Raw genomic sequence first — 14,051 nt, 5'->3', positions numbered from 1 at the left:
CGGGGTGGGGGTTGGGGTTGCCCCTTGCCCAGTGTTTGCAGGAGAGGTGGCTGGGGGGAGATGTGGATCACAGGGACAAACACTCACCGAAGCCCCAGCAGCTGCTCAGGTGAGTCACAGAGATCCACTCCAGATGTCTCCCGCCGGAAGCCCCCTAAGCATCTGGTGCCATGGGAGGGGAGGGCTGCCAAGCACGTGTGTGCCCCCTCCCCCTCCTGACGTGCAGTAGCCTAGCACAACATGAGCTGTAACCTCACCCAGTGCACTAAATGCCCCGATAACCAGGGGCGGTGAGTTATATTCTCTTGTGGTGCCCGGGCTCCAGCAATATTCAGGGCTGGGGGCCCTGCTTCACCAAGGTATGGAGCTGCTCCCCCCCGGCAGCAGCAGCTGCCTCAGTCTGTTGCCAGCGTTGCTCTTGTGCTGTGCTGTGGCTGCTGACAGCTGAGGCCAGGGAGAGCCCTGCCACTTTCACTCAGGCAGGGGCGCTCCAGGGCCGGGAGCGGGGGCGGGGTAGGGTGACCAGATGTCCCGATTTTATAGGTACAGTCCCGATGTTTGGGTCTTTTTCTTATATAGGTTCCTATTACCCCCCAGCCCATGTCCTGATTTTTCACACTTGCTGTCTGGTCACCCTACGGGGGAGGTCCTCCGGGGGCTGCTCCAGGCAGGGCCGGGGGAGAGCAGCTCCAAACATTGGTGAAGCAGGGCCCCCAGCCCTGAATATTGCTGGAGCCCGGGCACCACAAGAGAATATAACTCGCCGCCCCTGGTTATTGGGGCATTTAGTGCACTGGGTGAGGTTACAGCTCATGTTGTGCTAGGCATGTGTAGGACCCATGGCTCTTGAAAGGTGTGTTGTGTGTCAGTGTGGATCATGGTAGCAGTGGAGATACGGCTGCAGGGTTTGCATCTGTTGTTCTGGCAAGGTCTGGTGCTGCTTTGATTTGCTAGGTCCTGGTGTGTGGGGAGCTTGCTTCTGATGATGAGGTTGGAGGGTTGTTTGAAGGCCAGAGGAGGGGGTTCAGGAAAGATTGCTTTCAGAATGGGGTCCCCATTGAGTATGGGGTGTCATTGTTTGATTATACCCCATATGAGAGCCTATGTGTGGTCGGAGGGAGCTTTATTTCCATTTTGAACCAGGTTCTCGCAAGATATTTCTGTGGCTCATTCCATGAGGCAAGTTGGGTGTCGTCTGACGTCACCGGTGTGGTGCTCTGCTCTGTTCAATGTCGATAACACTCAGCTGCGTGCGTGTGTTCCCTCTGTGTGCTGCCCCGGCTCTGCACAGATCGCTGACGCAGCAGACCCCGAGAGAACCTCCAATGACCACAGACTCCGATAAGGTATGAAGGCACCCGGCCAGGTTTATTGCCAAACAAAACACAGTCTCTAGCTCCCCAGATCAGATGTCTATGGTTCTGCTAGTACATATGTGCTCCCTGACAATGGACGCAGCTCAGTCAGTGGTGGGACTCTCCACTGCCCCCTAGGCTGGACAAAGAAACCTCCTCAGGTGTGCATTCTTATACACAGGTACAAACAAATTACACATCACTCCTGACATATTGAGGTACAACCCCTCTGCGTGTTGGGGTGCTGCCTCTCTGCCGGTACATGTTGGTTCGAACAAACAAGTCTATCCATCACAGGGGTAGGCAACCTATGGCACGTGTGCCAAAGGTGGCACGTGAGCTGATTTTCAGTGGCATTCACACTGCTCGGGTCCTGGCCATGGTCTGGGGGGCTCTGTATTTTAATTTAATTTTAAATGAAGCTTCTTAAACATTTTAAAAACCTTATTTACTTTACATACAACAATAGTTGAGTTATATATTATAGACTTATAGAAAGAGAACTTCTAAAAAAATGTATTACTGGCATGCAAAACCTTAAATTAGAGTGATTAAATGAAGACTCGGCACACCACTTTTGAAAGGTTTCAGAGTAGCAGCCGTGTTAGTCTGTATCCGCAAAAAGAACAGGAGTACTTGTGGCACCTTAGAGACTAACAAATTTATTAGAGCATAAGCTTTTGTGGGCTACAGCCCATTTCTTCGGCTGCATAGAATGGAACATATATTGAGGAGATATATATACACACATACAGAGAGCATAAACAGGTGGGAGTTGTCCTACCAACTCTGAGAGGCCAATTAAGTAAGAGAAAAAAACGTTTGAAGTGATAATCAAGCTAGCCCAGTACAGACAGGTTGATAAGAAGTGTGAGAATACTTACAAGGGGAGATAGATTCAATGTTTGTAATGGCTCAGCCATTCCCAGTCCTTATTCAATCCTAAATTGATTGTATCTAGTTTGCATATCAATTCCAGTCTCAGCAGTCTCTTGTTGGAGTCTGTTTTTGAAGTTTTTCTGTTGTAAGATAGCCACCCGCAGGTCTGTCATTGAATGGCCAGACAGGTTAAAGTGTTTTCCCACTGGTTTTTGAGTATTATGATTCCTGATGTCAGATTTGTGTCCATTAATTCTTTTGCGTAGAGACTGTCCGGTTTGGCCAATGTACGTGGCAGAAGGGCATTGCTGGCACATGATGGCATATATCACATTCTGAAAGGTTGCCAACCCCTGATCCATCATATTATCCTTTTGACCCTGTCTTTTAGGATGGGTCAGCCTGTTCCTCATTATCTCTGTGGAATGTGTTCGTACCGGACTGTTCTGGTGCCATCCTGGCCCACGGTTAGCCTATTAGTGCTTGATACCCTTTAGATATGTGTATGTGGCCAATTAGCAGCCTTCTTCTTGCCAACTTTTGTGAGCAGGGCCCGCCTCTGGCTCACAGCTTAACTCTGCTTTATGTTAGCAAAGTCTTGACCATTACTTTAGTTCAGGCCTTAGGCCTCATACCGGACCTCTGATATAAGGGTTTATGTTTCAGGGCCTCATCTTACTACATTGGATACCATGGACACTGGATCCCTGAGGCTAGCTGAGGGAGTGGGGATATCTGGGTACCACCACCACCTTGGCAAACCTGAGGCTGGCGAGGGTGGTGGTGGGTGGAGTCAGCCCGTTGCGGCTGCCACTTGATCCCTGACGGAGGGGCAGGCCTGGTGTCACTAACACCGGATCACTCAGGCCAGCGCGGGGGTGGGGGGGCAGCCAGATGAAGCCACCAACGGATCCATGGTGCTGGCTGGTGGATGGCCAGGTGCTGACGCTGCCTACAGTGGATCCCTGAGGCCAGCGAGGGGGCAGAGGAGAGCTGGGTACTGCCCCCACAGGATTTCTGAATTTGTTCAGAGGGGGCAGAGGTGGGTTGTGGCTGGGTGTTGCTGCCACTACATGCGTGTGTGAATCCCTGGATGAAGGGTGCTCAGATTCTGCTCCCATTAGATCCCTGAGGCTGGCAGGGGCGGGGGCAGCTGGGGGGGTCATCATGATGGGATCCCTGAGTATGTCAGGGAGGGTAGGAGTCATCTGGTGGTTGCCTCCACCACTTGGATCCCTGTGGCCATGTGGGTGAGCCATATTCAGGTGACTCCCACTCCCAAAGGACCAGTCACTCGCCATAGGTCAATTGCACCTTAGATCTCACACCAAAGACAACACTTGTAGCCAATCCTGTAATAAACTAGGTAAAGATTGATTCCTAGGAAAAGGAATCAAGCAGATGATTTACAAGGTTAAAGCAGGTAAACACCCCCCTCACACACAAACGAGTTCCACTCTTAAATTTCCAAAAGCAAAAGAAGCTTCCATGACAAGCAAGGTCTACGTGTCTTCAGGGCTAACCCAGGCCAAGCACTGGGGGCCTCTTGCTTGTTCCCAGGGGAGCCCTGTGGTTCCGTGGATACCGATCTCTATCTGTGGATATCCGCATCCACAGGTAGAAATTTGTATCCGTGCAGGGCTCTACTGAGGGAGGAGGTCAGGCTGAGCGACACAGGGACAGAGCTTTGAGCTCTGGCTACCTAGAATGGGCTCTGCTGTAACCATCATTTCTCTGGGCTCACCAAGGGCTTCCTGCACTGGGGGTCAGTTGACTAATAAACCCGCCCGTGGGACAGCGCTGGCTGTGTGTCCCTGCACACGCTGGTGGACGGGTGCGTTGCTCCCTACGATTGTACAAGTCTCCCACAGGGGTCTGTCTCAGTGGGACTCCCTGAACGGAGCTCACGGGGTGGTGCAGGGGGGCTGGCGGACCAGAGGTCCGGCCTAAGGAGGCAGTGAGGCCATGTGGCTCACTCTGGAGAACGAGTGAGAGCCCTAGGGGGTCTGGCACACTGATGGGACTGTTACAAAGCTGGGGCCATAGCCCCGATCCTGTGGATCTGTGACAAAGGTTTAGAAAGCAGTCAGGAGAATCCCCCAACCCTGCAGTCAGGAGAATCCCCCATGCTCCAGGCATTAGTTCTCCTCATTCCAAAATCTGCACCTTATTCCCAGCCTGCATCAGTCTGGCTTCAGCAGTGGGTCTGGCTCTGCCTTTGCCCCCGGGGGAGCACAGAGCCCCCTGCTCTCTGAAATCTCCTTCCTGGGCAGGTATCCAGAGGCCGGGATTGCAGCTCCTCGGACCCTCCTCTGGGCGGAGACACTGAATCCACTGAGCTCGGCAGGTTCCCACCCCCCAAATCCTTCTTGTAGCTCTTCTCCAACCCCTCCCCGCTTGTCCCAGTGAGGACACCCGAGCTGGGCCCAGGGCCGAGGAACGGTCCCACTTACCCTCCCCGACCATGCGGGGTACCCCTTGCTGATCCAGCCCAGCCGTGTGCTCGCCCCCTTAGCCACAGCCCGGCACTGGGAGCCCCTGGCCAATGGGTCACCTTGACCTCAGAATGCCCCCCATGGCCGGCTCATCGCCCATGACTTGCTGTAGATGCAGGCCGTGACTCCTTTGCCCACCCAGCAGGGGCTGGCGCTGTCGGAGGGGAACAGGCTCCTTGAGCCCAGCCCTTGGGCCTATCTGGCTGTGGCAAGCGCAGCCCCGGCAGGGAGCCCCGGGCTGCCCCTTCATCTCGGGCTCCTCAGCAGGAACTGATCGGGATGGGGGCCAAGGAGACAGAGGGGTGGCAGGGGATGGAAGCTATAGCAGGGGGTGCTGGCTCCCCTCCCCCTCCGCTCCTGCCAGTGCCTCCTCCCTTTCCCTCTGCTCCTTCCTCCCCTCCCCCCACCTCTTTCCCCAATTCGGACTGGGGTCTGCCCCCCCCAGGCTGGGCAGAGCTCTCGGTGGGGGGGCCTGTGCCGCAGGCAGTGACTGGGCTGCGTCGGGGCTGTTCCTGACCGTGCTGCTCTCCGGCCAGGCTCTGGCTGTGCCCCTGGCCCCCCAGTCCCCCGGCACCGTCCAGCTCCCGGAGGCTGCTCGCCAGCCAGACCAGGGGCAGGTACTTGTGCACCTCGATGGCTGGGCTGCGGCGGTTGGGGTCGAGGGTCAGCAGCCGCCGGAACATCTCCTGGGCGGCGGGGCCAAAAGCCCTCCAGGGCGCCGGCGCCTCCCCTGGCACCGTGCTGTTCTGCCAGGCGCCGAACGCCTCAAACTGGGGGTCGGGGCTGACAGCCACGTCCCAGGGGAAGCAGCCGGTGCCGAGGCAGAAGAGCAGCACCCCGAAGGCCCACACGTCCAGGCTGGCGTCCAGCTCCAGCGTCTCCGAGGCCTCGAGCAGGCAGAGCTCGGGCGGCGCGTAGGGCAGAGTGCCCGACATGGCGCAGACGGGCGTGCCCTCCAGCCGCGTCAGCCCGAAGTCGCCCAGCTTCACCCGCCGGCACTCGCAGTCGAAGAGCAGCACGTTGTCCAGCTTGATGTCCCGGTGCACCAGGGCTTTGCCGTGCATGAAGTCCAGGGCCTCAGCCAGCTGGGCCGCGCAGCGCTTCACCTGGGCCTCTGGGAGACCCTCCTGTGGGGGCACGGGGGTTACACACGGGCAGCCCTGGCCTCCCACCAACAGCGCCCCCTCTGGGGACCTCCCCTGCATAGCGCCCCAGCACCCCCTCTGGAGACCTCCCCTGCATTGCGCCCCAGCGCCCCCTCTGGGGACCTCCCCACACAGCACCACACCAGGGACCTCCCCTGCATAGCGCCCCAGCGCCCCCTCTGGAGACCTCCCCTGCATTGCGCCCCCTCTGGAGACCTCCCCTGCATAGCGCCCCAGCGCCCCCTCTGGAGACCTTCCCTGCATTGCGCCCCCTCTGGCGACCTCCCCTGCAGTGCGCCCCAGCGCCCCCTCTGGGAACCTCCCCTGCATTGCGCCCCAGCGCCCCCTCTGGGGACCTCTCCACACAGCACCACACCAGGGACCTCCCCTGCATAGCGCCCCAGCGCCCCCTCTGGGGACCTCCCCTGCATTGCGCCCCAGCGCCCCCTCTGGAGACCTCCCCTGCATAGCGCCCCCCTCCAGGGACCTCCTCCACACAATGCCCCAGTGCCCCGCCAGGGACTTCCCTGCATAGCACCCCAGCACCCCCTCTGGGATTTCCCCACACAGTGCCCCAGCACCCCAGCGCCCCATGAGGGACCTCCTCCGCACAGTGCCCCAGAACCCCCTCCGGAGACCTCCCCTGCACCCCAGCACCCCCTCTTTGGACCTCCCCACACAGCGCCTCCACTGGAGACCTCCCTGTCACAGTGCCCCTTCCCCCCACAGCACCCTATGCTCTCTCCGGCCCCACCCACTCAGCACCCTACAGTGCCCTGTACTGTAACTCCCCACAGCACACCAGTGTCCCTCCAGCATCTCCCATGCTGCACCCCAGGTCCCAAGGCCTCCTGTTGAGAACCCATCCCTCATCCCTTGCTCCCCTGCCCCGAGACCCCAGCCTACCAGCTCCTATTCCCAGGAACCCTGAGACCCTGTACCCCAGCAACCCTCTCCGCTGACCCCCAGCCACACACTCCCGAGACCCCCAGCACCGACCCCCCATCCTCCACTCCCCAGCTCCCTGCTTCACAGGCCCCCACTGAGACCCAGTGCCCCATGCCCCTGCTCCCCATCCCATCCCCTGCTCAACGGCCCCGCTGACATCTGATGCCGCATCCCCTGATCACCACTCCCCAGAACCCCCCTGCCACCCTGCCTCATGCCAGCATACCCCGTCATGCACGATGGCACACAGGTCCCCAGCGGGCGCTAGTTCCTGGGCAAAGGCAAAGTGGGTGGGGCTCTCAAAGACTATGGGCAGAGTGCGCAGGAAACCGGCATGGGCAGACAGGCAGAGCGCAATGCAGTACTCCCGCAGGAATGCTCGCCGCTCCGTCCTCTCCTTCGGCATCAGCTTCAACGCCAGGGCCGTGCCTGGGTACAAAGGGAGGGTCAGTGTGTCCCAGCAGTGGGCAGGAAGTGGGTACAAAGTGGGGTCAATGTGCCCCAGCAGGGGGCGGGACCTGGGCACAAAGGGGGGTGGTCATTGTGTTCCAGCATGGGGCAGAGCCTGGGTACAAAGTGGGGGTCGGTGTGTCTCAGCTGGGGATGGGGGCTCGATAAAAGGGGGGTGGTGAGTGTGTCCCAGCAGAGGAGGGACTGGGTGAAAAGGAGGGGGTTGGTGTGCCCCAGCAACGGATGGGGCCTGGGTACAGAGGAGGGGGTCGGTGTGCCCCAGCAGGGGGTGAGCCTGGATACAAAGGAGGGGCTCGGTCTGTCCCAGCAGGGGCAGAGTGGTACCTGGGCACAAAGGTGGTCAGTGTGTCCCTGCAGGGGGCAGGGACTGGGTACAAAGGGGGGGTTGGTGTGTCCCAGCAGGGGGTGGGCCTGGGTACAAAGGTGGGGGTTGGTGTGTCCCAGCAGGGGGTGGGCCTGGGTACAAAGGAGGGGGTCGGTCTGTCCCAGCAGGGGCAGTGCTTGGGCACAAACAGAGGGGGTGGAGGGGCCCCGTGGGTGGGCTCAGAGAGTCCCATTGTGTCAGTAGGTTCTGGGTGTCGAGGGCCCCGAGTGGGATCACTCCCTGCTGTGGCTGCCCCCTCACCTCACTGACTGCTCCCCGGGCCCCTGGGAGTTGGCAGTGGGTGCCCGAGTGACTGGCATGGCAGTGGCAATGGATCACCTGCTGGGTGGCATGGGGCCATTGGTGCCTGTGCCGGGAGCAGTGAGCAAAAGGGAGCTGGCTACTTTGAAGTAAGCGGTGTCAGCGAGCAACTGGGCGAATCCCTGAATTCCTGCCCCACTCCCTGCAGCACAGCGCCCCCTAGCACCTCCTGGGGCCGGCACTGACTGCTGGGGAGAGCGCCCCCTACTGAGCCCCCACCCCGCTCCCTGCAGCACAGCGCCCCCTAGCACCTCCTGGGGCCGGCACTGACTGCTGGGGAGAGCGCCCCCTACTGAGCCCCCACCCTGCTCCCTGCAGCACAGCGCCTCGTAGTGCCCCACTGGGGCCGGCACTGACTGCTGGGGAGAGCGCCCCCCCACTGAGCCCCCACCCCGCTCCCTGCAGCACAGCGCCCCCTAGCACCTCCTGGGGTCAGCACTGACTGCTGGGGAGAGCGCCCCCTACTGAGCCCCCACCCTGCTCCCTGCAGCACAGCGCCCCCTAGCACCTCCTGGGGCCGGCACTGACTGCTGGGGAGAGCGCCACCTACTGAGCCCCCACCCCGCTCCCTGCAGCACAGCGCCCCCTAGCACCTCCTGGGGTCAGCACTGACTGCTGGGGAGAGCGCCCCCTACTGAGCCCCCACCCCCCTCCCTGCAGCACAGCGCCTCGTAGTGCCCCACTGGGGCCGGCACTGACTGCGAGGGGACAGAGCCCTCTGCCGAGTCCCCACCCTGCTCCCTGCAGGGCCCCAATGCAGGCGGCGGCTACTCAGGCCTGGCCCACCCAGGAGCAGCTGGCGCTGCCCTCACCTCGCTCCCGGTGCTCTGCCAGCAGCACGTTGCCGTAGGTGCCGCTGCCCAGCTCCTTGATGATGGTGTATTGCTCCTGCAGCTCCAGCTGGGGCAGGCTGCGCGAGGTCACCTCCATCAGCCGCTCCAGGAACTCCGCGTTGTCCTCCACCTCAGGCAGCTCCATGCCACGCGCTGCCCGTGCCTGAGTGGAGAAGGCAGCGCCTGTCAAAGGAGAGCTATTCCCCCTCCCCCCATGGGACACCCACCACACCTGTCGCCTAGAGCCAAGGGAGGGCAGTGGGGGCTACTGGGTTAGAGTGGGGGGTGTGGGAAGGGCTGGGACACCTGGGTTCTATCACAGCTCTAGGAGGGAGTGGGGTCTGGTGGTTAGGGGAGTGTGGGAGCCAGGACTCCTGGGTTCTATTTCTGGCTCTGTCCCAGCTGAGCTGGGTGAATTCCCTTCAGCTCTCAATTTCCCTGCTCTGGGAAGTGCTCAGATATTTGCAGGCCTGAGCTGAGAGGTGAGAGAGAAACCCAGTGACAGGTCAGTTCCTTCTCACTGCTGTTGAGGCCTGGCCCCTCCGGCTTCTGGCCGTCCCCACGGGGGCCTCCTGCTATTGATTAGCAATACAACTATCTGAGAGGGGAGCCCTGGCCAGGCTGCGTGGTGTGGGCCTGCCCCACTTGCTGCTGAGGAATGCGTGTCTGCACATGGAGTGCTGCTGGCTCAGACATATGGGTCCAGAATCCCACCCAGCTAGCTCAAGCGCTGGGCGGGTTGGGGGGGGGCACTGAGGGGGCAGGGCTGGGTGGTTCTAGCAGGGGGGCACCGAGAGGGGAAGGGGCTGGTTGGGTCTAGCGTGGGGGGGCACTGAGAGGGGAAGGGGCTGGGTGGTTCTAGCATGGAGGGGCACTGAGAGGGGAAGGGGTGGTTGGTTCTAGCGTGGGGGGGCACTGAGAGGGGCAGGGCTGGTTGGTTCTGGGGGGGCACTGAGAGGGGCAGGGGCTGATTGGTTCTAGCGAGGGGGCACTGAGAGGAGCAGGGCTGGGTGGTTCTAGCATGGGGGTGACACTGACAGGGGCAGGGGCTGGTTGGTTCTAGTGAGGGGGCACTGAGAGGAGCAGGGCTGGGTGGTTCTAGTGAGGGGGCACTGAGAGGAGCAGGGGGGGTGGTTCTAGCATGGGGGTGACACTGAGAGGGGCAGGGCTGGTTGGTTCTAGCATGGGGGAGCACTGAGAGGGGCAGGGGCTGGTTGGTTCTAGTGTGGGGGGGCACTGAGAGGGGCAGGGCTGGTTGGTTCTAGCTCGGGGCGGCACTGAGAGGGGCAGGGCTGGTTGATTTTAGCCAGGGGGCACTGAGAGGGGCAGGGCTGGTTGATTTTAGCCAGGGGGCACTGAGAGGGGCAGGGCTGGGTGGTTCTAGCATGGGGGGGCACTGAGAGGGGAGGGGCTGGTTGGTTCTAGTGTGTGGGGGCACTGAGAGGGGCAGGGCTGGGTGGTTCTACCGTGGGGGGCACCGAGAGGGAAAGGGGTAGTTGGTTCTAGCTCGGGGGGGGGCACTGAGAGGGGTAGGGGCTGGTTGGTTCTAGCTCGGGGGGGGGCACTGAGCGGGGGAGGGGCTGCGTGACTTGCTCCCCAGCTCATGGGATGTGGAAACTGCAGAGTGCTGCTGTTGGGAGGCAGAGGCTGGGGTGCCCTGGACGACATCCAGGACCAGGCCTGTGCCTGTCAAAGTACTTTCTCCGTGCCCCTCTGTCGGGGCCAATTCCCCCCTTCATGGCAGGCCCCTTATCCCCTCAGCATGTGGGGCCCATCCCTACCCTCCTGGTGCCCCCTGGACACCCTGGGGTGTCGGTGTGGGTAGCATCAGTCCCGCCGTCTGAGAGGAAGACTGGGGTCTAGATGTTAGAGCAGGGAGGGTTGGGAGGCAGGACTCCTGACTGCTAAGTTCCCTCTAAGCTGCGTGGCCACCAAGGACCGCCCAGGCACACAGCGGGCAGAGGTGCCTCTCCCCTGGCCACGGCCTCAGCTACCACAACGGGAAGAGGAGCTCTCCCCAAGCCCTGGGCTGCTGAGGCGAGAGAGGGCTGGGGGGGGGTCCTCTCTCCCCGCTGCAGCCTGGGCAGCCTGCACCCCAAACCTCTCATCCCCAGCCCCACCCCAGAGCCCACACCCTCAGCCCCCCGCACCCCAACTCCCTTCCCCAGCCCTGAGCCCCCTCCCACTCTCTGAACCCCTCAGCCCCACCCCTGCCACACATCACTCCATAGTGGTGCACAGAGCAAAATTCATTCTGCACATGGACGTGAAAAATTAGAGGGAACATTGCTGGCTGTGGGAGGGGATTGGGGTCTAGTGGGTCCTCACTAGGGGTTGGGGCTGGGAACCAGTAATCTTGGGCTCTTTCCACAGCTCTGGGAAGCAGGGGTGAGGTCTAATGCTTAGAGTAGGGGGCTGGGCCCTGTCCCTGGTAGCCGAGCCCCCAGTGCTGTTGCTGTCCCACACAGGGCTGATGGGAGGGAGTCATGCCCACAGGGGAACTGCAGTTATGGGGTGGGGGTAGGGGGGAAGGCTGGTGCCTCTTTGTGCACAAGCCCTGCTGCCCGCCCAGCAAAGGTCACTTGTGAGTTTGGGGTAGGTACTGCCTGCTGATCTGGCCCTGGCCCTGATCCCATCCAGCTTGCACCCCTACCCCATGGGGGAGACTGTCCCCCGCCGTGGGTTTGAGCCCAGGCCCCCCAACCAAGGCGATCGCCTCCCCAGGTCTGGGACTGTCCCCACTGCTGCTGGATTTTCCTGTCTGTTACCTAGTGCTCCGTAGTGCTAATTGTGACTGGCCTGTGTCCCCAGGGCCTCCTGCTGGAGCTGGCATCCCCGAGTGTGACTCGTGTGGGCAGCCCTGGAGCCTCTCTAAACCCGCAGGGGTTACAGAGCAGGAGTTGCGCCTGCCTGCGGGCTTGGCCCCAGTCCCCTCCCCCGTCCACCTGTCTGTCTGTCTGTCTCACCACTGCAAAACAAGGGCTTCCCAAAGCAGAAAAGCAAATCCGACCCGAGCGACCAGGGCTGGATGCACAAAGGGCTCAGCGGTGCAGTGCCTGGCGCCCCGTCTCCAGTGGATTCCACAGACCAGAGCTCCTTGGCCCTTTCCCTCTGAGGCAGTGTGGTGCCCAGCTCAGCTGGGCTTTGTCAGCCGGGACCCCTGTCCTGGAGCTGGGTGCCTGAGCCAGGTCAGCCCTGTCTCCTGAAAACCCCCAAGGAGAGCCCCTGATTACAGCCCCTAGCCCAGTGGGCAGTGCTAGGAGAGGGGAGCGCTAGGTTCAAATCCCCCCTCTACCTGCTGCGGTGCAGATCTGTGTCCTAGTAAGTGCCCCAGCCGCAGAGTCAAACTCCCTGGCTCTGTAATTATTTAAGTCTTCATACACTATGGACCAGCTTCAACAGTAGAGACTATGCTACAAAATGAAGTCGACCTAAGTTACATCAATGTAGACGCACCGCAGTAATTCAATTGTTTTTGCATGTCCACACTATGCTCCTTGTGTCGGCGGTGCATGTCCTCACCAGGAGCGCTTGCACCGATTTAACTGTCAGCGTGGGGCATTGTGGGACGGCTTCGGAAAGGTAGCAACAGGTGATGTCAGTAATACAGTGTCTACACTGACACTGCGTCGACGTAACTACATTGACCCAAACGCTACGCCTCTCGCGGTGGAGGAGTTATTAAGTCGGTGTAGTAGGCCAGTGGCTCTCAACCTTTCCAGACGATTGTACCCCTTTCAGGAGTCTGATTTGTCTTGCCTACCCCCAAGTTTCACCTCACTTAAAAGCTACTTGCTTACAAAATGAGAGAGAAAAATTCAAGTGTCCCAGCACACTAGTACTGAAAAATGGCTGGTTTTCTCATTTTACCATATAATTATAAAATGAATCAATCGGAATATAAACATTGTACTTCCATTTCGGTGTATAGTATATAGAGCAGTATAAACAAGCCATTGAAGGAATGAAATTTTGGTTTGTACTGACTTTGCTAGTGCTGTTTATGTAGCCTGTTGTGAAACGAGGCAAATATCTAAATGAGTTGATGTACCCCCTGGAAGACCTCTGTGTACCCCTCAGGGGTACACGGATCTCTGGCTGAGAACCACGGTAGTGGGGCACTTACATCAGTGGGTGCTACACTAGTTAGTGCCGACGCTTACAGGGTTAGGTCGACATAAGTTGCCTCACTTTGACCTAACGGTGTAGCCCAGGCCTAAGGGCTTGTCTACACTGACAGCCGTGCAGCTGTGCCGCTGTAGCACTTAGTGAAGATGTGAAGCGCTTCTCCCATCAGTGTAGGGATTCCACCTCCCGCAGAGGCGGTAGCTACGTGGACAGGAGAAGCCCTCCCATCGACACAGCGCTGTCTCTGTGGGGGGTTAGGTCGGTATAACTGGTAGTGCAGACCGAGGCTAAGGTTATGTCTACAGCGGCACCGCTATAGCGCTTCAGTGCAGAGACTCACTACAGCGATGGGAGGGGTTCTCCTGTCAGCGTATTTAATCCACCTCCGCAGGAGGCGGCAGCGAGATGAATGGAAGAACTCTCCCGCCGACCCATCGCTGTCTGCACCAGGGGTTAGGCTGGCTTAAGGATGCTGCTCAGGGGGTGGATTTTTCTCACCCCTCAGCAATGTAGTGATGCCCATGTAAGTTCCCAGTATAGACCAGCCCTGAGAGAGATGCCACTGGAACAGCCTGTAGCCCAGTGATCAGCTCTGAGCAGCTCAGAGAGGAGCCTACTCAGATCTGGGGAGGATCTGGATCCATCTCTCCTCATACACACTGTCTATCCCCCCCACATACACACACCCTGTCTCCACACACCATCTATTCCGTACATCTATCTATACACACACATCTAATCTTATCTATCTATCTATCCCCATACATCCCATCTATCTATCTATCTATCTATCTATCTATCTATCTATCTATCTATCTATCTATCTATCTATCCCCATACATCCCCTCTATCTATCTATCTATCTATCTATCTATCTATCCCCAGACACCCCCTCTATCTACCTATCTATCTATCCCCAGACACCCCCTCTATCTATCTATCTATCTATCTATCTATCTATCTATCCCCAGACACCCCCTCTATCTACCTATCTATCTATCCCCAGACACCCCCTCTATCTATCTATCTATCTATCTATCTATCTATCTATCTATCCCCAGACACCCCCTCTATCTACCTATCTATCTATTCCCAGACACCCCCTCTATCTA

At 59.2% G+C, this 14,051-nt stretch overlaps 1 protein-coding gene across 1 annotated transcript in view; it reads right to left on the bottom strand.

Moving 5' to 3' along the window:
* Nucleotides 1-1,342: 1,342 nt before the first annotated feature.
* SBK3 (SH3 domain binding kinase family member 3) overlaps nt 1,343-14,051 on the bottom strand; it is a 16,075-nt gene continuing 3,366 nt past the window's right edge. Inside the window, exons 2-4 of the mRNA XM_054010117.1 lie at nt 8,791-8,974; nt 7,049-7,251; nt 1,343-5,856 (exon numbers count right to left, since the gene is read on the bottom strand). Coding sequence (XP_053866092.1) covers nt 4,990-5,856; nt 7,049-7,251; nt 8,791-8,956 — 1,236 coding nt within the window. The 5' untranslated portion in view covers nt 8,957-8,974 and the 3' untranslated portion in view covers nt 1,343-4,989. The remainder of the gene's footprint in view (nt 5,857-7,048; nt 7,252-8,790; nt 8,975-14,051) is intronic.

The sequence above is a fragment of the Malaclemys terrapin genome, chromosome 20, assembly GCF_027887155.1.
Source record: "Malaclemys terrapin pileata isolate rMalTer1 chromosome 20, rMalTer1.hap1, whole genome shotgun sequence".
Lineage (NCBI taxonomy): Eukaryota > Metazoa > Chordata > Testudines > Emydidae > Malaclemys > Malaclemys terrapin.
This window is presented reverse-complemented; position numbering and strand designations above follow the sequence as displayed.